General features: G+C 37.0%; 1 protein-coding gene across 2 annotated transcripts; it reads left to right on the top strand.

Moving 5' to 3' along the window:
* The first annotated feature begins 794 nt into the window (after positions 1–794).
* Positions 795–25778, top strand: hrasa (HRas proto-oncogene, GTPase a). 2 transcript variants are annotated; one of them, XM_084397496.1, is made up of 6 exons: positions 795–926; positions 11173–11314; positions 13189–13367; positions 19612–19771; positions 21898–22022; positions 25086–25778. In XM_084397496.1, the coding sequence occupies exons 2-5, from the start codon at positions 11204–11206 to the stop codon at positions 22015–22017; spliced, it is 570 nt and encodes a 189-aa protein (XP_084253622.1). In that variant the 5' UTR covers positions 795–926; positions 11173–11203; the 3' UTR covers positions 22018–22022; positions 25086–25778. The 2 variants fall into 2 exon arrangements, with proteins under 2 accessions (XP_084253622.1, XP_084253623.1); XM_084397497.1 differs by lacking the exon at positions 795–926 and adding an exon at positions 7226–7343.
* Positions 25779–25815: the final 37 nt, after the last annotated feature.

Raw genomic sequence — 25815 nt, 5'->3', positions numbered from 1 at the left:
GATGAAATCTAGTAATTTAAAGGTAAATAAAGTAAAAAAAAAAAAATAGAAATAATATTAACTAAATGAAATAAAATAAGCTTTCTGGACCAAAAACAAATAATAAAAAAACAACAACAACAATTAAGTATAATTTTAGGGCTTCGGGTCACTTTGACCCGCCAGGGTAGGATTTTGTCCCCCCCCACATTTTTTATTTGATCTTAATAAATAAATAAATAAATAAATAAAAAAACTCTACAATTGTGACCTGGTTTACAGTTATAAACTTCAACAATGTATAGTTGAATTACTTTAGCCTGAATAAGAACTATAAGTGTCACTTGGTTAATGCAATGCATATTTCTTTTCAATTAGTGCAATTTAACAAAGCTTTTTTGTTTCAAAAACATTTGCCATTATTTTACTTCAATTCAGTTTCTAAATGAGAACTACATTACATAATATAGCTACACATGAGGAGAGAATGCAAGGACAGCAGCTTTGTAACCATAAAATAATTTTTATTTAGTTACGCAATAAAAAAAATGATACAGTACGAGCATCTGTATTCTGGGGTGTGGATAGTAGGCTTACTAATCCCATTGGTTGTTGTGTTATTGAGGGTGGGACAAAGCCTTGTGATTGGCTGTGTTTTTGGTTGATCAGCCTCTCAGGCACTGAACGAGCCACCGATCAACGTCACCAGGATCTACTTAATATTCATAAGCTCAGCCTTTGCCATAGTAAGATTGGTGAATCTGCGTCGGGGCGGTCCTGTGTGTCGTGTGGGGCTGGGCGTAGGCTGTACTGCTCACACACACACACACACACACACAGCGGAGCACATTGTTCACAGTGGGCTGTCTGCTACATCTAATACAATCCAGGAAAATCTCGAAATAAACGAAGTCTCCTGTAGAGTGACTGAATCCGGGGAATCAGAGGTGAAGTGTACATTTTTTGCTATTAAACAATAAATCGTTTGTATGCATTGTATTGTAGCGTGACTCAAAGTGGCAAATATTGTTTACCTTAAACATCTTGCTATTATCGGCCACAATTACCGTATATTAATGGTAATTATTAGTGCGTTTTTGTAATTGCATGGAGAATGTTTACATATATGCGTGTGTGAACAATCAGTTATCGATAGATCTATAGATACTGTTCTGTATTTTCTGTATTCTGCGTTTTATTCAAAATAGTTTGTTGAGAATTTAAATAGAAAACTCGTATAGTGTTTATTTAATCACTTTATATATCATTCAGTCTTCACAAGAAAATCTGTTCAAGCATCTAAAAAACCTGAATCTGGTCAGTTTACATTGAATCAGACTCTAGTAATCGATCAAACTGTCCATGGCTTCTCTTCCCGACAACTTGCATTTATTGGAAACGATTTCAAGTCTAACACTGAATGTAAACATGTTGTCTAATTATCTGATTTGTTAAGTTTTGGTGGCATCCATGTGACAGTTACGAGCCTCTCTGTAAACTCGGGTGACGCCCCATAGTACCCGACGAACAATTACAAATTCTACTATGACGAAGCCTAGCTCATGCATATTAAGTAGTTTGCGTCGCAGCGTACCAATGGCGAAGGTCTGTTTGCTGAATACTAATTCGTTTCTGCTGACGTCGCTTAGTAGCCCACCAATGGCAATGGCTCAATCATGAATATTAAGATGCCTCAGCATAGTAGGATTCGTAATTTCTGGACTATGAAGATCAGTGCGGAAGTTTAACAGTCTGTTTTATCGCAGAACAAGCAAGTTTAGGTCGCTTAAGTACTTAAGTAGGTCTAAAGAAGTTAGATGTTGTATTGCAACACTATAATATTTTATAGGCTTCTGCACAAGTGTGATTCGTAGATTTTCTCTTTAGTTACAAAATTAAAGTAACCAAATATGTTTTTCTGAAGCCTTCTAGACTGTTAACTGTTATTTGAGATAATGTGAGTAAGTGCTATCATATAATACGACTGGATTTTATCAACTCTTTTCACTGTGAGGGATACACTAGAAATGGCACATAAGCATGATTATACTTGTATGCCTTCGGTTCGGCCGTGCCAAAGTCTATAAATCTGAACCAAAATCTGCTGCAAAACAGGTGTAAGCCAGTCTGAGATGTTTTTTGGTCTCAGTTGGTGTCCCAGACAGGTCTGTTGGTGGGTTTTAAAGTGGTTTTGGGCTTGTCAGGTCTGCGTTCAGACAGAGGTGGCCTTTGCAATTCGGAGGCCATTTTCAAAGAAGCAGTTTGAGGCCCCCATCATTCAGTCAAACGACTGAAAAACGCATTACGAAATTCATTTAGTATATGACACATCACTGTTTTGCTCGGGGATGCTAAATGGCTTTGTGGATTTGTTTGGAACTATTTTTGTTGACGAAATAGTGCAACAACATACAATGTTCTAAGACTAAAATGAAACTCACCTAACATTAACTTCTTGTTTATTGAACTGTTGTATGAAATCAATAGGCTATCAAATTTGCAATCGTGCTGATATTCGGGAAAACGGCACTCTAAGGCCTGTTATAAACATTACAAACAAGAGCTCCTACAAGGACATTTTTGACCCATATATCTTGAATTTTGGAGGCATTTTTATTTATTTTGGTGGCATTTTTGCCCCTTGCCCCCTATACATTTTCTTGATGATGGGGGGCGAGTGCAAGTGGAGGCCCTCTTATGTTGTGAGGCCCGTTTTAGGTGAAAAGAGTAAAAATTAGCAAAGGCAGTGACGGCTCGTCAGGGGAGGCAATGGAGGCACAGCCAACCCAAAATTTTGAGGTGAAAGTGGGAGAAGGACTTAATGTTAAAAAAAATTCCCAGTTATTCATTTAATGTCTCAGAATGTGTATTCCTTGTTTGTAATTTCACCACTGTAAGTGTTACCACCGCGTGCTTCTTCGCCGAATCTACGAAACGCGAGTCTGAGAGGATAGAGAAAGGAAGGGGAAGGCAAATCCATTGCCGGAGACTTGTAAAAACATTTGCCAATCACCATCGAGTATTTCACTTTCAGCGATTAGGGTAGCCGAAGACCTGCCAGGTTAAACCAGTTATGACCATCTCAAACCAGTAAAAACTATTGTTGTTTTTATTTACTAAAACTATTATTAATATATTCAGTTAATTGAAATAAAAATAAAATATTAAATAAATATTAAATAAAAACGTAAACTTATAAAAACTCAGGGTATGTTTACACAACAACGATGTACTAAAAACCAATGTTTTTCTGCGTACAGGTGACAACGTTGTCAAAACGATCCATGTTCACACGGATTTGTGAAAACGACTAAGAACGCTGTATTATTCATGCCAGGCCAGTAGTTGGCGATGTCACTTTGTAAAGAAAAATGATGCGCCATTAGACTGAACATGTAATTCGCATGCGCGTGACGTCACCGTGCGTTGTCACTGTGCGTTTTTGTAGTTTACAAGGAGTCGATAACAGTATCGTTTAAAAAAATCTTGCACTTTAAAACTCGTTTTCAAAAGTATTAAGTATTGAGATATTTGGAAGCATTGGAAGTATTGAGTTCCAGATATTTGGAAGCATTCATATTTTTGATGGTATTTTATTTGCATTTATCTGCAATATATAAACAATATCTTGAAGTGTCTGCAGTGAAGGGCAGCAGATTTAGGCTAGACAGATGTAATGATCTGGCTAGTGATGGTTATTTTTGGGGGGATGATGTCAGTAGCTCACTCAGCCTGGATCTGTTATGGTTCCTCAGTATTCGATTCCTTCGATTCCATTTCCCATGTGAGATTCCTTTTACTGTCTGATCCTGACTGGAAATCACTTAGGCCTTCTTCTTTTGTGGGGTTGTGGCTCAGGGAAAATTGATACTTGAGATTCTATTGGGACCGTTTACTTGTGCTCTAACATAATGTTTAGCAATATAAGATTTAAAATCACTGTAATTGTCAGGACATAAAGGTTCACTCAATGATCAGGCAAATAATATCCATTCCAAATCCTAGGTATTAGATATGTTGATGTCCATAAAATGCAGAGCTGATAATGTCAGTGAGTTTATCCTGAGCTTAACTATAGGGTTTCAAAGTGACCTGTTCATATTGCCCGCTCATGGTGACAGATTGTATACTGCAGATCCTAGTGCCAACGTCTAGGTCTTGCTTTCACACTTTCCTGTAGTTTTTGAATGATAAATCTTCATGCTTGCTTACTTGCTTAAGAGAGCCATGTTGTAGCTTTCCTAAGCAATCACACTTGCAATATCAAAGGTTGTGTTCACACTTCATATGTCATAAAGTAAAGGTTTTGGGCTAGTCAGCTTAGCCTGACTACGTCAGACTTCTTACTTCCGCTCAATTTCATTTCGCTTCTGTACTCAGTCTGAGACAGCGTAATAGCTTTCCGTTTTCCTCCGGCCTGAAAACAGCCGGCCAATCAACGAACAGAGGGCGGGCTGAGAGCCGTGACGTAGACACGGTTGTACCGTGGATGCTTAGATTTACTTCACATAATCTGCAAAAGTCGTTCACAGCCATGCTCACTCTGGTATTTCGCTCGATGGTTTTGTTTTCGCATCATGCTATATGTGTTTACAGTGGAAGTTAGATGCGGCTGAGCATGCGCATAACACACGCCATAACCAAACGTTATGTGATTGGCTTACGGGAACCAATGATTTTAAACTTCAGACAAACGCCTCCCCGCGAGAAAGAAAACGCTTTTCAATTATGCCATGCCAGACTCTGTCTACGAAGCAAAGCGAAGTAGTAGAGTTTGGTATTACCAGGCTATAGTCAGCTAGCCTAGCTTTTAAAAATTGTTAAAACGTCCTCTTGTCTCCTTCACTGGGTATCGCAGCGTTAGCAGGCATTACGCTTTTTTCGGCTAAGGTTGCAGGCTTGCCTTCATGTGGCTTTGTTTATCCCCAACAGTACAGGACTACAGGGGCTCATTAGGACCCATTTGAAGCCCCTTGGCACTTTGGCGCTAATTATGAATCTTAGAAAGAGTGATATAGAGATCGCACTGTAAAGAACCCGATGGGATGTGTCTCTGCTGATCTCCATCCCAAACAACAGGTTGCTCTGACAGAAGGTCCTAATCAAACTTTCATTGCCCTCTGAATGTGTGTATAATTCATTCAGTTCTTCCCTCGTTGTGCCCTAGATTAGTTAAAGGGGTTATTCAAAAGATGGCCTAAATTTGGGCATACTTTGCTCAACCGTGTTAAATTGAAACTGAAAGTGGCACTGTCACTCATCTCTGGTTTTGCGCGACTAATAATGAATGAACATCAGCAACGCGTAACACATTTTCCTTGAATTGACTTTCATTGTATTCATGTTTAACTAGTTGATAAAGCACAATTTCTAATGACTCGCTGATATCAACAGGCTTTTTAAATGTAAATTCGGACATATTTACTTCTCATGTCCTGCATTTTACTGCATGCACTTCACCAGTGCACATTATTTTAATGGAATTTTTGGTTACACTTTATTTTAAGATGTCATTGTTACAGTGTAATTATATATTGAAGTACTTAGTAATATTAAGCAACTACATGTACTTACTACTGTATAGGGTTAGGTTAGGATTAGGATTTGGTTGGGGGTTAGTTGCATGTAATTATGCATAATTAACTGTTATTTCTATGGTAAGAACATGTAACATATGTAACAAGGACACTGTAAAATAAAGTGTTACCGATTTTTTTTTTCTTTTTTTTTCATAACCTTTATAAAAAATGTATAGTACTTCAGGCAAATCTAAAAAATGCTGTCATCATTTACATACTCTCATGTCATTCTAAACCCAACTAACTTTCTTCTTTGGAATTGTAATTTGCATTTTTCGAGCTTAAAAGGATACTCCATTGTTTTTGGAAATAGGCTCATTTTACAACTCCCCCAGAGTTAAACAGTTGAGTTCTACCGTTTTCGAATCCATTCAGCCGATCTCCGGGTCTGGCGGTACCACTTTTAGCATAGCTTAGCGTAGATCATTGAATCGGACAAGACCATTAGCATCTCTCTAAAAAAAAAAGACCAAAGAGTTTAGATATTTTTCCTATTTAAAACTTGACTCTTCTGTAGTTACATCGTGTACTAAGACCGCAAGAAATTGTAAAGTTGCGATTTTCTAGGCTGATATGGCTAGGAACTATACTCTCATTCCTGCGTAATAATCAAGAAACTTTGCTGCCGTACCATGAGTCCAGCAGGCATAATGATATGACGCAGCGCCTGAAAATAGGTCTAATAGGTTAGACAAACTTAGTCCCGGTCACGTTGGAAGTTACAGAGCTGGGGACTATTTTCAGGCGCTGCGTCATATCATTATGCCTGCTATACTCATGGTACGGCAGCAAAGTTTCTTGATTATTACGCAAGAATGAGAGTATAGTTCCTAGCCATATCAGCCTAGAAAATCGCAACTTTTCATTTTCCGTCGGTCTTAGTACACGATGTAACTACAGAAGAGTCAAGTTTTAAATAGGAAAAATATCGAAACTCTTTGGTCATTTTTTTGAGAGAGATGCTAATGGTCTTGTCCGATTCAATGATCTATGCTAAGCTATGCTAAAAGTGGTACCGCCAGACCCGGAGTTCGGCTGAATGGATTCGAAAACGGTAAAACTCAACTGTTTAACTCTGGGGGAGTTGTAAAATGAGCCTATTTCCAAAAAAAGTGGAGTATCCCTTTAAGTAATGTACCTTGCTATTACCTTTCTAAATGATTAGACTTGTTGTACGATTTTCACATGGTAGATGATAAAATAGCCAAAAAATCCCATATTTGCAGTGAACTCCATATATAGAGCATAGATTATCATAAAGCCTTGAGGGTGGGCTCTTTAAATTTTGCAAGTGAGAAACCTCCTATCAATGTAAAAATGTATACTTAGTTGTTACTATATTTTTATTCTTCTACTACATTTACCCCAATGTTTTGTTTAGCTTTCAAGGGGTTAAGGGAGTAACGCATAGTGGCATCATGTATGAACTCCCTGCCCTTCAATTGCTCAATTGTGCGTGTGCGAATGCTTGCGTGTGTGCAGTTACTCATTAATCGTCCAGCACTTTAGTTTTACTCACAGATACACTGTGCTGGACTCTCATAAGTTGCAGTCACCATAGTACCAAGAACCTTTGTCTTTTCATTAATCATTAATGCTGCAGACCCACCTCTGGTGATCTTGAGTTGCACCTACAGTCCCAATGACGACTAATAATAAAACTCCACACCCTGGGACTAATATAGTCTGTCTGGTGATGTGCTGTCATGGATGGCTGTGACTACAGTTGTGTCTTAAAGTGAGCCTTTTACTGTGTTGTGGGATATGTAGCAGGGGCAATGAAAAGTAAGTAGACCACAATAAAGAAAAGCAAAGTTAAAAGAATGTTTTTGTTCAAAACACATTTGCAAAGTTCTTAAATGTACTCTTTGTATTCATGTTAAGTTTTATATGATTTTAAAGATGTTCATACCATTTGCTAGAAAAGTTTTAATTCAGATATATAAAAATTCATTTATAGAATAACTCGAATAAAACTTTTCTATGTACTGTGAATTAAAAATGGGCATGAAGTCAAAAATGTTAATACAACTTAAAATTTCTGATATTTTCAACTTTTTATAGCAAGGCAAGGTTAGTTCACATTGTAAAATGTGGTGTACCTCTCCAAAAACATAATATAGATGTTAAATATTAATGAACAATATTTGTAATAATAATAATTCTTTTTGCCTTGAAAAATAGATTTAAAAATAATTTGACCATTTAATTAGTTAGGTTGGTTCAGGTTGTAAAATGGTATGTGGCACAATCCACATAATAAGCATGATGCTATTTATGAATTAGTATTAAAGGTACAATATGTAAGATTTTTGTAATAAAATATCCAAAAATCACTTTCACAGTGTGATATATTTCCTGCAGTTGTGTACTTACAATATCCCAAAAGTTCCCAAATATGTTTAATTTCAGAGAAATTCCAATTTTAAATAATGGCTCGTCCCTGGTCATTTTCGCCTGTCAATTACGTAATATCCGCGTTATCCCAGGTTTCCGCTTGTACTGCCATAGTAACCATGGCGACAGACGTGGACATCTGCATTACGTCTAGCGGCACGCTCACGCTGTTGTTGTTTTGTTTAAACATTATGGATCATGGCAAGCAGACTTTGACGTTGACGTCATCAACCTGCACCTTTGTTATTGTGAGAGTTTAGCGACCCCTAGCTGCGAAAAAAATGACATCTTGTAGCTTTAATGTTATTTGCGTCTTTTCAGTGGCGAGTAAACTAGTAGCCTAGTTGTATCATTTCTTCCGATACTGCCCTCTGTAACCGGTAGGCGTGGCTTGGGAGTGGGGCAGCGAAGCAAGTGCATTCTGGGAGTTGTTGTCTTTCATCCACATGAGCCAAAAATACATTTTCTGGCTTTTCTCAGTCTAGAAGGCACCAACTTCTAAAATAATTTCACATTTCTACTACATAAATAACCCATTTTAAATACACATTCATCTTTCCAGCGGTGTAATATCCCTTTAAGGTTTATTTATACACTTTATTTTAAGGTGACGTAGTCATTACATTGTACTTACTCAAATTTTAATAAGCTACTTGTACTTACTATAGAGTTACGGTTAGGGTTACGGTTTGGTTTAGGGTTAGTTACTTGTAATTATGCATAATTTACTATTATTACTATAGTTAGTACATGCAGTAAAGGACTGTGACTGTAAAGAAAATTTCCCACCAGTTAATCGATGTGTGACAACACTGATAATACCTCACTTTTAACTCGCTAATTCAGTGCGGAGCAGAGCGGATCATAACTGACCGAGAGAACTTTATAGGCAACTTTATACAAAGGAAATTAATAACAAACACCTGTGATGATAAATGAATCTCCATAGCCGTTAATAAGAGGCGAAAAACAAACAAACAAAGGGAAACAGGAACTATGAATAAACTAAAAGTCCATGAAAATGAAACTAACAGAAAAAGAACATTGTTGAAGGTGTTTACGTGTATATGGTCTTATGAAACATTGTCACGTTGTCAGTATAGCATCATGCATGTAAATATAGTTCCCCCCAAAATAAAAATTCTGTCATGATTTACGCACCCGTGTGTAATTACAAACCTGTATGACTTTCTTTCTTCTGTGGAACACAAAAGAAGATATATAGTAATCCAATGGGAATGAAACCACATGACCTCACAGTCAGGAAAACAACATCAGCCACCCAAAACCAGCAGCAACCAACCTATGACAGAATAACCAATGAGGGTGAGCGCTGGACGGTAGCTGTATCACATTCAGAGTTAGAAATGTTGTTTTAGACCATGTTGAAACTTGAAATGAAACCCACAAAATTATCAGTCATCAGATAAAAGCTGGGTGTGCTGCAAGCTCGGGTCTTGTTTCAAGTGCCAGAATGCTTTTCATATTTCATAGTTTATCTCCTTTGCATCTCTATGAGAGTTTGTTCACTGAATGCTAAACAGTGGAAGATGGGAGATTATTTCCAGTTTCCTTAGGATAAATTCTCCAAGTCTCTTGGTCTTGGATTACCGCAATCCTAAAGGCCGTGATACACCAAGCCGACAGTTGGCCAATGTCAGGCTGTCGTTGAGGGTCTGTCGGCCTAGTTTTTGCAGTATGTTCTGCGGCTTTTTTCCGGTGGCCGATTGAAAATGTTGAATCAGTGGCGGAGACCGTAGATGAGAGAGTTTATTTGATTCGTTGTGGGTTCTCTCTCACATAATACTATATAAATTAGGGATGCTAACGATTAATTGACGATCGATTCATTTTTGATAATAATTTAATCGATAAAACTGAACGATCGTCGATTAAGCAAGGTCATGCTGTTAAACCGAGAAACACGTAAAGCAGACATGAGGAGAAATTACGAGCGCACCAGGGTTATGTTTGGGGTCATTTTATGTTTAAAGGCTAGAGTTACACCCTCATGATTATAAGTTTGCGTGTGCATTCGCAGCAGTTTGTTTTGTGCAAATGTCAGTTAATATTGTGTTTTTTGTGTATGGCTGTAGATTTATCTCATATAGGATGCATTTGGTTACATGCATAAGGATGTACTGTAACGACGCCCATTTCCAGGAATGCACTAATATTTTGTTGGTAGTACCAGTTTGCAACAATTATTTGTTGTATTATAAGTTGTCAACACTTCGGAAAAAATTATAATTCGTCGTTACACTACATCCTTATGCATTGCTTTCTGCCAGGACTTTTACGGGCTTTTCCCATATAACGGAAGTGACCGTTATCTGAGTACAGAACCTATTTGTACTACTGTAGAAGTTTGGTACCATTCTGGGCATTATTAGTGGGGTAATTTACGGGATACATCCTTGGATCCATTAGCGCCTGCACTAAGCCATTCGGCTGATATCCCTAAATAAGCTCTAACTTTAATAATGTTCGACCAAGGGAAAAAAGGCTTCTGGGGGGGTGTTGGGCTCGAGATCATGGTGCAAAGGACCCTAGGTTGATTTTACTCCGAACCATCCCTTTAAATCATCATAACGCACCCCAGATTGGCTGTTCAGCTTAGCGAACCAGTGTATAAGATAAAAAAAAGAAAGTGAATGAAAGAATGTGAATGATGAAATGCAGTTTTTTTTACGGTTTGTATATCTGCGATCTCTTCCTGTTTTCCTCTTTTAAATGACTCATGTAGACTACTTTCACCTGCTGGAATGGAGATTTACTTCCTCTCATGCAGGTGTAGAACGCACAGTGCTAGTTGGCAGTTGACTGTAGTATTTGTGGTGTGTTCAAGTGTAACTTTTTGGCCCAGACTCAGGTAACATGAGGCAACAGCACAGTCGGCTTTCACCACCACAAGTTCTTTGATGTCGGTTTGGTGTGCCTGGGCGTTTACATGGATGAATAGCTAAAGAAATAGGCAAGGGGCAACATCTTGTAATAATTTGCAGACTTAAATAGTCAGCGATTTGGAAGTCGGACTATAAGACTTTGGACTTCTTTTATGCTAATTTCAAAAAAGCACTGCTTCGCCAACAAATATTTAGTCAAGCCAAGTCACATTTATTTATATAGCACAATCTTATATAGATTTGAAACATCACTGAACATGGAAGCAGTGGGAGGTTTGTTTGTATTGATGGTTTTGCTGGTTTCTCCTCAGGTGTGGTGAGAGGTTGAAGAGGCGTGAAGGAATGACTGAATATAAACTGGTGGTGGTGGGTGCTGGAGGCGTGGGCAAGAGCGCTCTCACCATCCAACTCATCCAGAACCACTTTGTGGATGAATACGACCCTACTATAGAGGTAACGTGTGTGTGTGTGTGTGTCTGTGTGTGCGCACATTCAGTGATCTCAGCTAGTGATATACAGTATCATCTATATAAATAATATATATATGCTAAGGATGCTGATACACATAATCTAAAATTGTCAGGTCGTTGTGACTCATATTAGTACATTATCAATAATAAATCTATTTGTTTTAACTCCGTCAGCTGAAGCTGTTAAAATAATTCAGTTAATGAATTAATGCTACACTATGTAACTTTTTTTATTAATGAGAGAACGAGAGAGTGCAAAAAGAATCCATCTTCCAAACCATGGGCCCTATCTTACACCCGGTGCAATGCAGCGCCAAGCGAAAAGCCCAAGTGTTTTTTGCTAGTTTCAACCGTAATGATTTATATTTTAGAGCGGTTGGGCTGGATTTCATGGGAAATTGCATACATAATCATTTGCCTGTGCATTTCACATCACTGTATGATGTAGTGTTAAGATGAAAGTTAGTTGTTAAAACAAGCGAAATATTGACCATGCAAAACAGCAAACCTCCGGGGAATTACCAGTTGTAAAACCAAACGAACAAAAAAACCTGTCTGTAATAAAACCTGAATCAACATTTGCTTGGCTTAACACCAACATTTGTAAGTATTTAGAAGTGCTCCGGAGATGGCTCATCACACAAAATGTGTGAAAATGATTCTTCATGCTCCTCCCAACCATTCTTTCACAATCTGATCCTGATGAATCTTGACATTGTCATCCTGGAATATGGCCATGATGTGTCTTTCTACATGGATGTTTAAGAAATGAAAAGCTACACACTCCATCAGTTAGTGTTAGAAGTACTGTTTCTAAACATTTAACAAGCTAGAAACACAATAATCACTGCAAAAATGATCCAATCATAGACTCTTAAGCATTTGCCTATTTAAACAGTGACTTTTTTTTATTTATTTGGCCGGGCAGTGTACTATTATAGTATATACTAATTTCATTTTAATTTTAGTTTAAGTTTAGTAATTTTGTGATGTTCTTATTGTTTGTTTTGTCATGTTTTATATTTATTTTATATTTATAGCTTTAATATATATATATTTTATACGTTTTCGTATTTTTTTTATTTCCACCTAAACTAATTTATTTCTGTTAATTGCTGAGGCAACATTCTACTTTTTGTTTATCTAATATTTACATATTTATTTAATTTAGGTGTATTTCATATGCTAAAAATGTTACACTACATTTTTAATAACAATAGCAATATTTAACAATAACAATAAATTAACATAATAAACAGTTAACAATAACAAATTAATCTCTTGTACTGTACGTTATGCTTTATTATTGTCCGTCTGTTCGCTAGATATCGCATCAGCGTTGAGCGACCACTACAATCTGGCCCTTCCATTCACTCACTCTCTCTTTTCCTCTGCACACCCAGTGTCAAATAAACCCCAGGAGTTTCCCCTCGGCCTGCGTTTGCTTCCAGCGTGAGGGATGTGTGTGTGTGTGTGTGTACGTGCTTCTACATGTCCCTCTTTCTCTCTCTCTCTCTGCTCTGTTTTCCCGCCACACCCGTCTCTGGACAAACAATGTCCTTTTTATGGCTGAAATTGCTAACACACATGAGCACAGACATTTTGAGAAGAAGCTTTTGTGTCTGACTGGACACATCTCCACAGTCCGTTTGGTGTTTCAATCCTTATAGTTTCGTCCCAAAATTCTTTATTGGGCACATTTTTAGAAAAGTAATTTAAAGACCTCAAATCAAGTTCATGGCTGTGAAATAACTAAATATTTTTGGCTCTTGAGTAAGAAAAGACTCTCTGTTATCTGTCTTATTGAGGAACGCAAGCGTGAGTTGGGGGTTGATGTGTCTGGGCGTCTCTGTGCAGGACTCCTACAGGAAGCAGGTGGTGATTGACGGGGAGACGTGTCTTCTGGACATCTTGGACACTGCAGGTCAGGAGGAGTACAGCGCCATGAGGGACCAGTACATGAGGACAGGAGAGGGATTCCTTTGTGTCTTTGCCATCAATAACACCAAGTCCTTTGAGGACATTCATCAATACAGGTGTGTGTTTGTTTATTTATTTGATAGGGACAAAGCATGTCAATGAACATTTAGTATAAAATTCAAAATGTAAACAAGCCGGATTATAGCAACATTGCTAATTTACATCCGCAGTCCCTAGGCAGGTACACACAAGAACAAATCCTCAGCTATACACACAACACTACAAAGAGACAAATACCCCAAACACATTATTACAATTTCTAATTAAAATGTTTACACAACTGATTCGTCATAAGCCACTTTTTCAGATGATATTTAAAAGTGTGATAAGAAGGAAATTGTCTTATTGACTGTGGTAAACTATTCCAGTATTTGCTCCCTATTACAGATAACGCTTTCTGACCAAAAGATGTTCTTCTATATGGCTCCTCGCAATCCCCTCTAATGGTAGACCTGGTACCAATACCACAATCTGTCCTCTATTTTATAAATTCATTTCACGGAGGTGGAATGCCAGACCTTATAAATAAAACAAGCATATTTTAATTTTATTTACATTTTCAAAACTCAATAAATTGTGTTTTTTTAGAATGTTACATTAATGAAATGTGTGTGCGTGCGTGTGTTTGTTTGTTTTTGCCTGACAGTTTGATCTTCAGTTTTTTAACCTTTGGGAATATGTCCTCAAAATCATATTTCTTCAATTTTATTTTGAAGCAAAAATAATCTATGTATCAGAAATTTTTTGGGTGAAAACAGTGATGAAATTGGATTAGGCTGGGGTGCATTACCTTTAAGACTTCTGTGTCATTGCTGTCAGGTGGAAACCTTGTATGTCCAAAAGCGGTACTTTTCAGGAAATGGAAAAAACACTATTTTTTTTAAAATAATTAAACACTGTGTTGTCAAAGTTGATATTGTGGCTTTATATATGGCACTCGCATGTGTCATTATATTATTAACATTTGAGCAAAAGCAAGCTCAGATTGAGTTACAAGTTTTTGACCAGTGAATGACTTAAGTTTATAGGTTATAAGGTTTACTGTTGATATATTTATCAAGGTCCCGCCCACACTCCCGCTCCCGCAGACTCATTCGCAAGCACAGCTGTCAATCATGAGGCTACACTCCGTTTTCATATCATGAAATAACTAACTAAAACCAAACTTACTGGAAAACTAACACTTGAACATATGTATGCATGATAAGAACTACCTAAAATGACAGAAACTATTCTGTTTGAAGTGTAATCGGATTTTTTTGTTTGGCTCACGTCCCATTTGATTACATGGAGAGGGCAGGGTTCAGCCCGATCTCATCCCAAGGCGTCATATACTGACGCTTTTGACATTTCGTCTACATCGAACGCACATGGCACCCTTTAGCGTCAATATGAGACGCAGATAGATATGGGCCAGAAGGCGCCTCCTAGCGGTCTAACCCTAACCCTACACCAGACCTAAACCTACCCATAACCGAACAAAGCTCTGTGCGTGTCATATTGACGCTAAAGGGTGCCATGTGCGTTGGATGTAGACGAAATGTCAAAAGCGTCAGTATATGACGCCCTAGGATGAGAATGCGTTGAACTTTTATAACCACTTGTGTGCTGCGCACCGGCTATTTAAGACAGAATTGGCTATGATTCGACGGCAGATGCTAGACTGAGACAGTTTTCTCCTCAAATACATAAAACATTAGCCTTTATATATATTGTGTATCTTATTATTCTTCCTATTGAAATGACTGTATTTTGTCCACACAAATTCTCTGAACAATAGTAAATGTGACTGCACCTTAACAAATAGTCTGTTTGTCTACATTGTACATTAAAATTATTTTGTTTATTTATTTATTTGACTCACATTATCCATTATATGACCCCTGAAGTGGGTGAATATCATCTGTCTGAAGTGCCCCTATTATGGTTTTTCGAATATTCCCTTTCATGCAGTGTGTAATATAGCTGTCTGTGAATGTAAACACTGCAAAATTGTTGAAAGTGCACGATAAATAACGTTTTTGTCTCCCAAAAGAAAATCGTCAGGAATTCCAGTCTCACTTCCGTGACCTGCATTCGTAACGCAGTAACACATTTGCATAATGTCCGTGCTATGATCTTCATTGGCTGCACACGAGCAACATCTACTTTGACCCGCCCTTAAACTCTGTAGCTGGTTCATGTTGTGTACATGTCAAGAAGACACTGTTTTCTGCTCTGCTAAAGCAAATTCTCTTTGTAAACACCTCCAAAGAATGAAGATGGGAAGAGTCATTAGCCGCGTTTCCGTTATACTCCCATATAACTCCCACAGAAACTCCCATATATCGCAAAAAGTGTTTACGCTCGCATGAGGTGGTTTTTCAGGCAGTTCAAAAAAGGAATATTTGGCAAAACTGCAATCGAAACAGTTTTTGCACATTTACAGGTCACCTGACGAATGTTTGGACAGAAGACGAGACAAAATTCTTTATTAAACTCATAAAACACAAAAGATTCACGGGAACACTGGATTCTAAACCACTAAGAAATGGCACAATCAAGACCTCGAAGCAGATACCAAATGCGTTGGCTTCGATATACGTAAACCTACCAACATCCGTTTCGGAAGGATTTATTGTGAGAGGAAAAAATTACGTTTCAGTCGCATAACATCGGTTAATGGAAACGTCGTCATTTCACGATAGTTTTTTATCGACATTTAGAAAAAATAGCAAAAGTTTTGCTATATTGGGATAGGATTTTATTTGGACCAACTTGCTCCTCAAATTTACAACTTGTAAGTTTGATTAATTATTGATGTTATATTTTTAACGTATACGGGTGTTCGAAATGTTATTTAATTATGTATTTTATTTATGTAATTGTATAATTTTACTTTTATATATGTCTATAATTTAAAATATAATTGATTATTTATTATGTTTTGTGGGGGTGAAATGTGACCTGGCGTGTACAAAAAAGCCGATGTGTTAAACTACAATAGCACAAAGTAGCATATTGCTCCCTTATGTGAGACCATCAACCCTGTGACCTCCGTAATCACGTTGGCATTGCTTCTGATTCACACTAGTATCACCTCTTATTGTTATTTATCAGCTTGTTTGACGTCACAACAGAAACGCAACATCGATTACACAGTCGTATCCTCAAATTGGATCTTTGACTGAGGATTCTTTGTGTAATATTCAGTAGTTGTGCTTAAAAAGGACAGCAGAAAGTGAGATGGAGTATTATAGTGCAGTGCCAGTGAAATCGATCCCAACTCAATTAGACTAAAGGAGAGAGAGAGAGAGAGAGCTTTCAAGGACATGAAAGGAGAAGGGAAAAGGAGGATAACTGTATTATATCAATCAGATTGTTGTTTGTGAATAATGGGGTCTAGATAATGGGTTTTTAATGTAAGAAGTACAGTACAACATGGGTAATAGTAATGCACTGTTTAATATTAGCCTCAGATGGCAGTTGTGCACATACAATATTCAGTTTGCATTATACTTTATTCACATTTGGCTTGAAAACTGGTAGGTTATTCTATACAGGTTAGTCTTAATATATCTGTATGGTATATTATATTGCTGTCTGTTGCCTAGATTTACATTTCACATTACATTAATGCAGTTATCAGACAATTTGTGACTTAAAAGTGACTTATGTTTGACCAGTTTATGAATTTCTTGGCATTTGAACCTATGACTTTGGCGTTGCTAGCACCAAACTCTACAGAAAGACAGCAAACTAACTATCATCAGAGGCGAATCAACACTGAGTGGGGGCACCAAGCAAAATTAATCAATGAGGCCCTTTTTTATATATATATGTATTTTATATATGTTTTATATATAATATATATTACCTTCATTACCTAGAGATATTATTATACAAAATTCAAAAAGTAGTCCAAACACAGAACATCTAACAGAACATAAGTTTTTTAATTTGTACAACATTATGTGCTTATTTTTTTTAATTAACGAAATGTCAATCTTTATCTTTATAACAGAAGATACAATACAATACAATACAACAATCTTCAAGATACAGTAAATCTTTTCTGAGATTCAGTAAGACTGATACAGTAATTTGCGTGGTGGAACAAGCAATGCTAAATAGAAATATATAGTTAGCATCTTACTTTAATCTTTGTTTTATTATTTTATTAGTTTGAACTAATTATTAACTCAACAAATTTACCGTAAAGAGCTGGATTCTTATTATTAATTAAATAATGTCAACTATAGTAAATGTATTCATTAGAGTTGCCATAGACTAAAGATTTTTATATTAATTTCTGCTTAAATACTGGGTGCATGGAGGAATATAGCCTATTCTGCACTCAAGCGCATGCATAAATCTTGCCGCAAAAGCAGGCTAATGATAATAAATATGTCTTAAAAATAACGAGGCATTTTAATTGTTTATTAATAAACTAGTGTTTTCTAAATCAGTGTCGGCTGCAAACATATCTCCATACATCTCCACTGTAAAGTGGATGTGCCTTTAGAGAGAAATGCATATTTCATACGGATTACATAATCAGATGATATTTGCTTTCGATTCGAATGTTTCCGTTTAAAAGTGGACATATCAAGCTTTATATACACTTTATATACATATACAGTACATGTACATTTTGACATTATATACTTTCAATGCATTGTTACAATGATCATTTCCAGCACACAAATATACCTAAAATATATTTTTAATAAAGTGCATATAAATACACTTTTAAAAAATAAACTGAATTTTCACTTCAAGTATATTTTTCTAAAATATATTTTTAGAAAATATACTAAAGTACAATTATTTTAATTTGTGTTAAAAGCTGTATTGTGAAAATAGGTAAAACCATGATGCTAATATACTTTTATTATATTTAAAGATTGTACAGTGTCTGGTGGCTCGAGAACGCAAACCTTGAAATTGGTTTCAATGTGCAAGGGTTACATTTTTTTTTTATAACGTTATCATCTCCGTGTAAACTTAAAAATGCTAACCTGTGAAAATGCGTTAAGAGCTCGCTCAAGAACTGCGGAGCTAAACCATTTAGTGCTTTGTAAGTAATCAGCAATATTTTAAAATGTATACGATGTTTAATAGGGAGCCAATGCAGTGTTGATAGAACTGGGCTAATATGGTCATACTTCCTGGTTCTGGTAAGAACTCGAGCTGCTGCGTTTTGGACCAGCTGTAGTTTGTTTATTAAGCGTGCAGGGCAACCACCCATAATAGCATTACAATAACCTAGCCTTGAGGTCATGAACGCATGAACTAGCTGTTCCGCATTGGTCAATGAGAGCATATGTCGTAATTTATATGTATTTTTAAGATGGAAAAATGCAGTTTTACAGATACTAGACACGTGACTTTCAAATGAACGATTGGTATCAAAGAGCACACCCAGGTTCCTAACCGACGACGAAGACTTAACAGAGCAGCCATCGAGTGTTAGACAGTATTCTAGGTTATTACGTGAGGAAGTTTTTTGTCCAATAATTAGAATCTCTGTTTTTTTTTTTTTCAGAATTAAGTAGTAGGAATTTACGAGTCATCCAGTTTTTTATATCAGCTATGCATTCCGTCAATTTTGTGAATTGGTAAGTTTCGTCAGGGCGTGAAGAAATATAGAGATGAGTATCATCGGCATAACAGTGAAAACTAATGCCATGCTTCCTAATGATATCTTCTAATGGTAGCATGTACAGAGTGAACAGCAACGGTCCTAGTACTGAGCCTTGCGGTACGCCATACTGAACTTGTGATCGATAAGACATCTCTTCATTTACTGCAACAAACTGATAATGGTCAGATAAGTATGATTTAAACCATGCTAGTGCAATTCCACTAATGCCAACATAATTTTCGAGTCTATTCAAAAGAATGTTGTGGTCGATGGTATCAAATGCAGCACTAAGATCGAGTAACACTAATAGAGAGATACAACCACTATCGGATGATAAGTATAAAATAAGATTTTACATTTTCATTTTTTTGCTTCAAAAAGTGCTTCAGTGCTTTTCACTTCACCAATAATCTGCAGAGTGTATTCCAAAGCATTCATGAATTGCAACCATTTAAATTTGGATGGTGCATTTTCACGTTTATACCCAAAAAGGGGGGTGACAGTTAAAGGGTTAAAGGTAAGTCAATTTAGTCGTCAGCCATCTTGGGAATTCACTAGGTGTCTTAGCTAATTGTTGAAATCAAGTCGAGTTCCTCCACATTTTGTTCACGATCAAATGTCCGCCCACAGTCTGCAGGTTGTATTTGACTGTGACATTTTGTCTTCGTGCACAGGGAACAAATCAAACGGGTGAAGGACTCCGATGACGTGCCCATGGTGCTGGTGGGGAACAAGTGCGACCTCCCGACTCGGACAGTGGACACACGGCAAGCGCAGGAGCTCGCCCGCAGCTACGGGATCCCTTTCATCGAGACCTCGGCCAAAACCAGACAGGTGAGTCGGATGGAGGGATGAAAGGATTTTCTCAGTCATTTCTAAAAGATTGAAAGAAAATCATATTCATTGTTTTTTGCAGCGAAAACTAGTCAGACTGTGTTCAATGTCAAATTTTGTCGTTTTTTTGTTTATTCCAAGTCTTATGAAGTTATGCGACAGCTTTCTGTAATGAAGACACTGAAACTGAAGTTCTTATTCAGTGAAAATCTTCACCTCCAACAAATGTCATGTGCAGATGTGGTGCACACAGATTATGTTTGATTGTGATTATGCAGAAGTGAGACTGAGATTTGAGTCCTACTGCAGAGGGGGAATTTTCATTTGAGTAAATGTGTGTATGAATGTGAATGTCATTCACATCAAAATGAACTACATTAACTAGGCCTGAAACAAAGTTTTAACATTTGTTAAAAAAAATTGGCCTGTTTAATTAAGGTATAATTATTGAATAATTAATAAATAAAAGTATTATATTCAGTAATAATATCATGTAATAGTAATTATATTATATAATCAGTGATTAATTACTTAGTAATATCATTACTTTTCCCTTAAAAAAGTAAAGAAAAGGGATTACTCTTCATTTTTCTGTAATTTAATTACAGTTACTTCTGATGTAATTGCATTAAATACAATAGTGGATTTAACATCAAAATAATAAAATGTTTGTTTTTAATGTAACATTCTCCATTTACACTTTCAGTTCGAGAATAATTTATGCAATTGTATATTGTTTGTGTGAAAGAATCAAAAGGTCAGTTTCGTGTCTGTCCTTGTATTGTTCAGCTGGTTGAGGTTGATGTGGGATTTAGAACGTAATAAGTAATCTGATACTTTTTAGAGGGAGTAAATAGTGCAGTAATGTAATTATACTGTTGAAGATGTAATTAGTAGCTAGTTATTAATGACTTTTTTAGAGTAACCTACCCAACACTGTATATAATTACTAAGATCAGGGATGTGATTTTACACACACACACACACACACACACACACACACACACACACACACACACACACACACACCTTCCTTTTTGGTCCTTAGATGATCACGTCTGTAGAATAAAATTAATAAATATTTAAAAATAGGAATAAAAAGATAGTAATTAAAATTTTAGTAATTTTCTTGTGTGTTTTCATGTAGAGTTTATATAAATTTTTATTATTATCATTATTTTTTGGGGGTATTTTTAACTAAAAAGATAGTGCACACGCACACACACACACACACACACACACACACACCTTCCTTTTTGGTCCATAGATGATCGCATGTCTGTAGAATAAAATTTATAAATATTCAAAAATAAGAATAAAAAGATAGTAATTAAAATTTTAGTTATTTTCTTGTGTGTTTTCATATAGAGTTTATATAAATTTGCATAATCTTTTTGGTATTTTAGTACATCAAGTTAAACTAAATGGAAATGAGAAATTTTGCTTTGGCAACTAACTGAAATAAAACAAGTTTAAGGTTTTTGATGTATTTTATTTTATTTTATTTCAGTTAACGTTTATTTTATTTCAAGTAAAAACATTTATATAATTTTAGTTTTATATAAAAACCCTGCCTCAAAATAGAAAACACCCCACTGCTGATTGTATATTTTTGAAGTTTTTCCAATTTATAGCTTTAAAATAGGACAGAATTTTAATAGGACAGAATTTCGATGGATCTATATTTTGGTTTCTGTGTCTAGAATTTGTCTCAAGGGTTTTATGGTTCTGGGAGATTCTTTGGATTTGCAGTATTTAATGCTGTAATTCTCCTCATGGCCACCTACACACACAAGCACACACACACACACACACACACACAGGATGTGTTGTATAACACTGCAGGGAATGACTCACAGCTGCTTTGTGTTACGCCAATCTGACGAGAACTGCAAGGTAAAGACCAAGACCACACTTTTATCATCTTTTACTCTAGGGGTCACGGTTTCATTACTAGTTGTGTGTTTCCATGTAGTTATTTAGATCTAGTCATTATTTTCGTTGTCACATTTGTTACAAATTTTGGAGATGTGTGTAAGTTTCTGACCAATCACTGCTCTTGAAATCTCTTGATAGCCTCAGCATTGAGGGTTGTCTTTTCTCATCGTAAGTGTACATCTCTGCAGGGTGTGGAGGACGCGTTTTACACGCTCGTACGGGAGATCCGTCAACACAAAATGAGGAAGCTGAACCCCCCGGATGAGAGTGGACAGGACTGCATGAGCTGCCGCTGCGTCGTGTCGTGATTAAGGTGCTTAAACGCACATAATGACATGCCTAATGTTAAGACACAGTAAACAGACCATGTAAAAGATAGTGAAGCAACTGCATAACACATTGGTTTCGGTCTTCAGATTACTCACTATTCTCTGATCACGCAAAATAAGCTGCAAATCATCACAGAATTCCTGAGAAAGGTCATTGATCAAGAGTTGGCAACCTTAGACATGCATGCCAGCACTAGCGAGAGAGAGAAATATTACATTTACATATTTATTAGTCGTGTTTGCTTAGGCAAGCATCACTATCACTATATGTGACTTTCTCATTCATGCTCACTGAGTTTTGTATAAATTGTTAAGTTTTATAAATATCTGTTAGGCACATTAATGGGATTTTCCCCACAGTTTTATAGTCAATTATGCTGAGTTAAAACAACAGAGTTTTCAAATTTTTACCTGTGATCAACGCAAATTTTCAGCATCATGACTCCAGTCTTCAGTGTCACATAATAACATCACTGACTTGCTGCTCAAGAAACATTAAGGGCCCTATTTTAACGATCTGAAACGCAAGTATCAAGCACAAAACGCAAGTAACTTTGTGGGCGGGTCTTGGGCGCTGATGCTATTATACCGGCGGGATAAATGACTCTTGCGCCCGACGCAAATCTAAAATGGGTTTGTCTGAAGTAGCTTCATTATTCATAGGTGTGGTTTGGGCGTAACGTGAATAAACCAATCAGAGCGTCATCTCACATTCCCTTTAAAAGCAGATTTGCCAGGCGCACGCCAGGAGCGGTTCACAGCCGAGGAGACCGACGCTCTCGTCAGGGCCGTAAAAGACAGAGAAGTGACATTGTATGGGGATGGGAGAAACCCACACAAATTAACTTCGGTTAAACAGGCGTATGATAATTTGGGTAAATGTGTAAGCTAGATGTATGCTTTTATAATAAATTGGTCTATCTATCTATCTATTGTAATAATGTATGATTTGCAAAAATGAAAACTGCTGCTTCTGTGTAGATGAGATAAGCAAAGTGCATGCGCGTTGTGCACAAGCTACATTGATTATGGCCAAGCATGCGCCCTTAAAATAGCATATGAATAACATGCGCAACGCACCACTGACTTTAGACTAGGTTTTTCCTGGTCAGTGGCAGAATTGTTTTCTAAACCTACAAAATAGCACCAGGGAACGTTTGCGCCTCCTCTTTGCGCTGAACCGCCCCGGGGAGCGCAAATGCATTTCCTAGTTTACCGACGTGCGTCTGTGGAGGGAAAAGTCTGCTGTGCGCGGGTGCAAAATAGGAATGATACAAGTGTGCAAAGTCAATTGCGCTGGGTGCAAGATAGGGCCCTAACTGTTAATATCAAAGTTGAAAAATTGTCTTTTTCTATCATCACAGTGTTTGTTGTCTGCCTTTTAAAGGGGTCATATAATGGTACATGCACTTTTACAAGTTGATTGTACTGAAATGTGTGTTGGCAGTGCCTGTACACAACCATCATAAAATGATAAAAGTCCATCCAGTGTTTTTTTTTTAATCTCCTTATATGTTTTCCCCCGTCTCAAATCAAGCCGTTCGATTTTGTGACGTCACACGGTCGGGCGCCCCTCCCACGATTGTTGATTGACAGCAGCGTTTCAACACAGACCCGCCCTCGCTCGTGAGCGAGCTGTCTGTCATCATAGTCCGCGCATCATTGTTGATACGCTGGAGCATTGTCTATGAGCAGAATGGCGTCTAAGCGATTGTGGTGTTCTGTTCTTGGGTGTAATAACGAACACAGCATCATTTTGATGTTCCTAAATCCGAACCGCTGAAGACGCAGTGGCTGAGTTTTGTTTTCGAAGAGAATATTCCCCACGATCAACGTCAATGCTTTCATGTTTGCGCGAATCATTTCACCAGACTGCTTTATAAACGAGAACATTGAAAAAGGTATTAGCTCCTGTCTGAGTATGTGTTGTTTATGTGCCTAATGACTGTCATAGTCTCACAGACGGGTTATTTTTTAAACAGATCAGTAAAATTTTAGTGCTTCAGCCCTGACAGGTGTACCTAACACTGCATAGATAACGTTACGCATCACGGACAAGCCTACATTTACAGAAAAAAAGTTTTTCATGACCATTAGCTGTAACATCAATCTGTCAATGAACTAACGTATACATCAGTAAACACATAGCGTTCGTATCTCACTACTCTACCCTGCCAGTACATACAAAGATAGATCAAAGTGACATTACGTTAACCAACCATTCAGAAACGTCCTGTTTTCCAACTCCGGTTCAAATTGATACGGTTGCACAGTGTCCTCAGTTGTGGCAAAACGCCCACAGAACAGAGGGGCGGGGTGAGCAAAGCTCATTATCATTTAAAGACACATGCACTTAAATGGCGTGCTGAAAACAGAGCTGTTTTTGACCAGGTAAAATGAGTGTTTTCTTACAATACTAATGAGAATTTTTAATTAAAGTATATTACAAACTTTTAATTTAGACCCTGAAGAATCATATTAGCTTGTACAAAAATGCCATTATATGACCCCTTTAATTTATTAATTTAAAAGAAAATGAAAAATGTTGTATTATGAATGTAAAAAATAATAATAAATCATTTAGTAAAAATGTATTGCAGTACTAGAAAAAAACTAAAAAGGAAACCAGTCAAGACACATTATGTTATTTTTGGCATTTGAAATTTGAATTTTATTTGACAGTGAAATTTCATGAGATCCAAATGTCATACAAAATTTTAATGGTCCGAATATGAATCAGTTTCCTAATATAAAACATTTTATTTTACAGTATCCTTGTTACATATGTAACAAATAATTACCATAGTAAGTAAATCATGCATAATTACATGCAACCAACCCTCAACCTAATCCTAATCTAACCCTATAGTAAGTAAGTACATGTAGTTCATTAATATTACGCAGTACTTCAATACATAATTACACTGTAACAATGACACCTTAAAATTAAGTATAACCAAAAACATAATTTTTCTTTTGATTTTGGGGTGAAATATGTATTTAATTTGATTCACCCATATCTACACTTCCTGTTTTCTGGTCCCCAGCTGACTGGCGTGTGTTGGGAGAAGTTTACCCATGGTCCCGTGCGGCAGACTGGACCCGAGAGGAAAGACGTGCCGTCTCATCTGAACCCGACTGTTAAGGAAAAGCGAGCAAGGCCTCCTGCATAACGAACATTTGAAACCGGAAGGAGTCTTGCGTTGACCACCCGGGTGACCTCTCTGGCTGTCCACGTCTGCCTGATAAACACCACTAATGACTTACTCGTTTATGTTCTTTATTTGTAACCCCAGTCTACTCGTGCTGGGCGACTCTGTGGATTTCTGCTAAATTATTGTTCTTGAAGTCTCAACACTGGTCTTAAAAGGACTTGGCACATCTCATGACCTCAACGTCACACAAAAACCTTCCTCAGCTCCGATGGAAAAGACTGGACACTAGTGACCTCATCCCGTGACCCCGCCCCCCCCTCAGTTGCACCTCACAGAAAGCATATATCGGTTGGAGAGAATGGATGTCGGAAACTATGTACAAAATAGTCTGAATGGAGTCGTTTTTTTCTTAACGTGCAGGTTGTTTTAACATAACGTTTGTGAATAGGGCTTTGTGGAAATCGAAACGGAAGCATTAGTTATGTGTGCTGGTGTATGTGTATGTTACGAACGAACGTTACCATTAGAATATTAAAAAGGCTGACTGAATTTTCAAAAATAAAAACTGTTGAGTTGTTTGAAGAAGCTTTTGTTTGTTTTGGAATTCTGTCTGTGAGGTTAT

This window comes from Rutilus rutilus (assembly GCF_951802725.1).
Source record: "Rutilus rutilus genome assembly, chromosome: 23".
Classification (NCBI taxonomy): domain Eukaryota; kingdom Metazoa; phylum Chordata; class Actinopteri; order Cypriniformes; family Leuciscidae; genus Rutilus; species Rutilus rutilus.
This window is presented reverse-complemented; position numbering and strand designations above follow the sequence as displayed.

Excerpts from the sequence above, each read along its gene's own strand:
- hrasa (XM_084397496.1), top strand. The coding sequence starts at position 11,204 with ATGACTGAATATAAACTGGTGGTGGTGGGTGCTGGAGGCGTGGGCAAG. Across the intron at positions 11,315-13,188 it reads AATACGACCCTACTATAGAG|GACTCCTACAGGAAGCAGGT; the intron begins GTAACGTGTGTG and ends GTCTCTGTGCAG. Across the intron at positions 19,772-21,897 it reads CCTCGGCCAAAACCAGACAG|GGTGTGGAGGACGCGTTTTA; the intron begins GTGAGTCGGATG and ends ACATCTCTGCAG.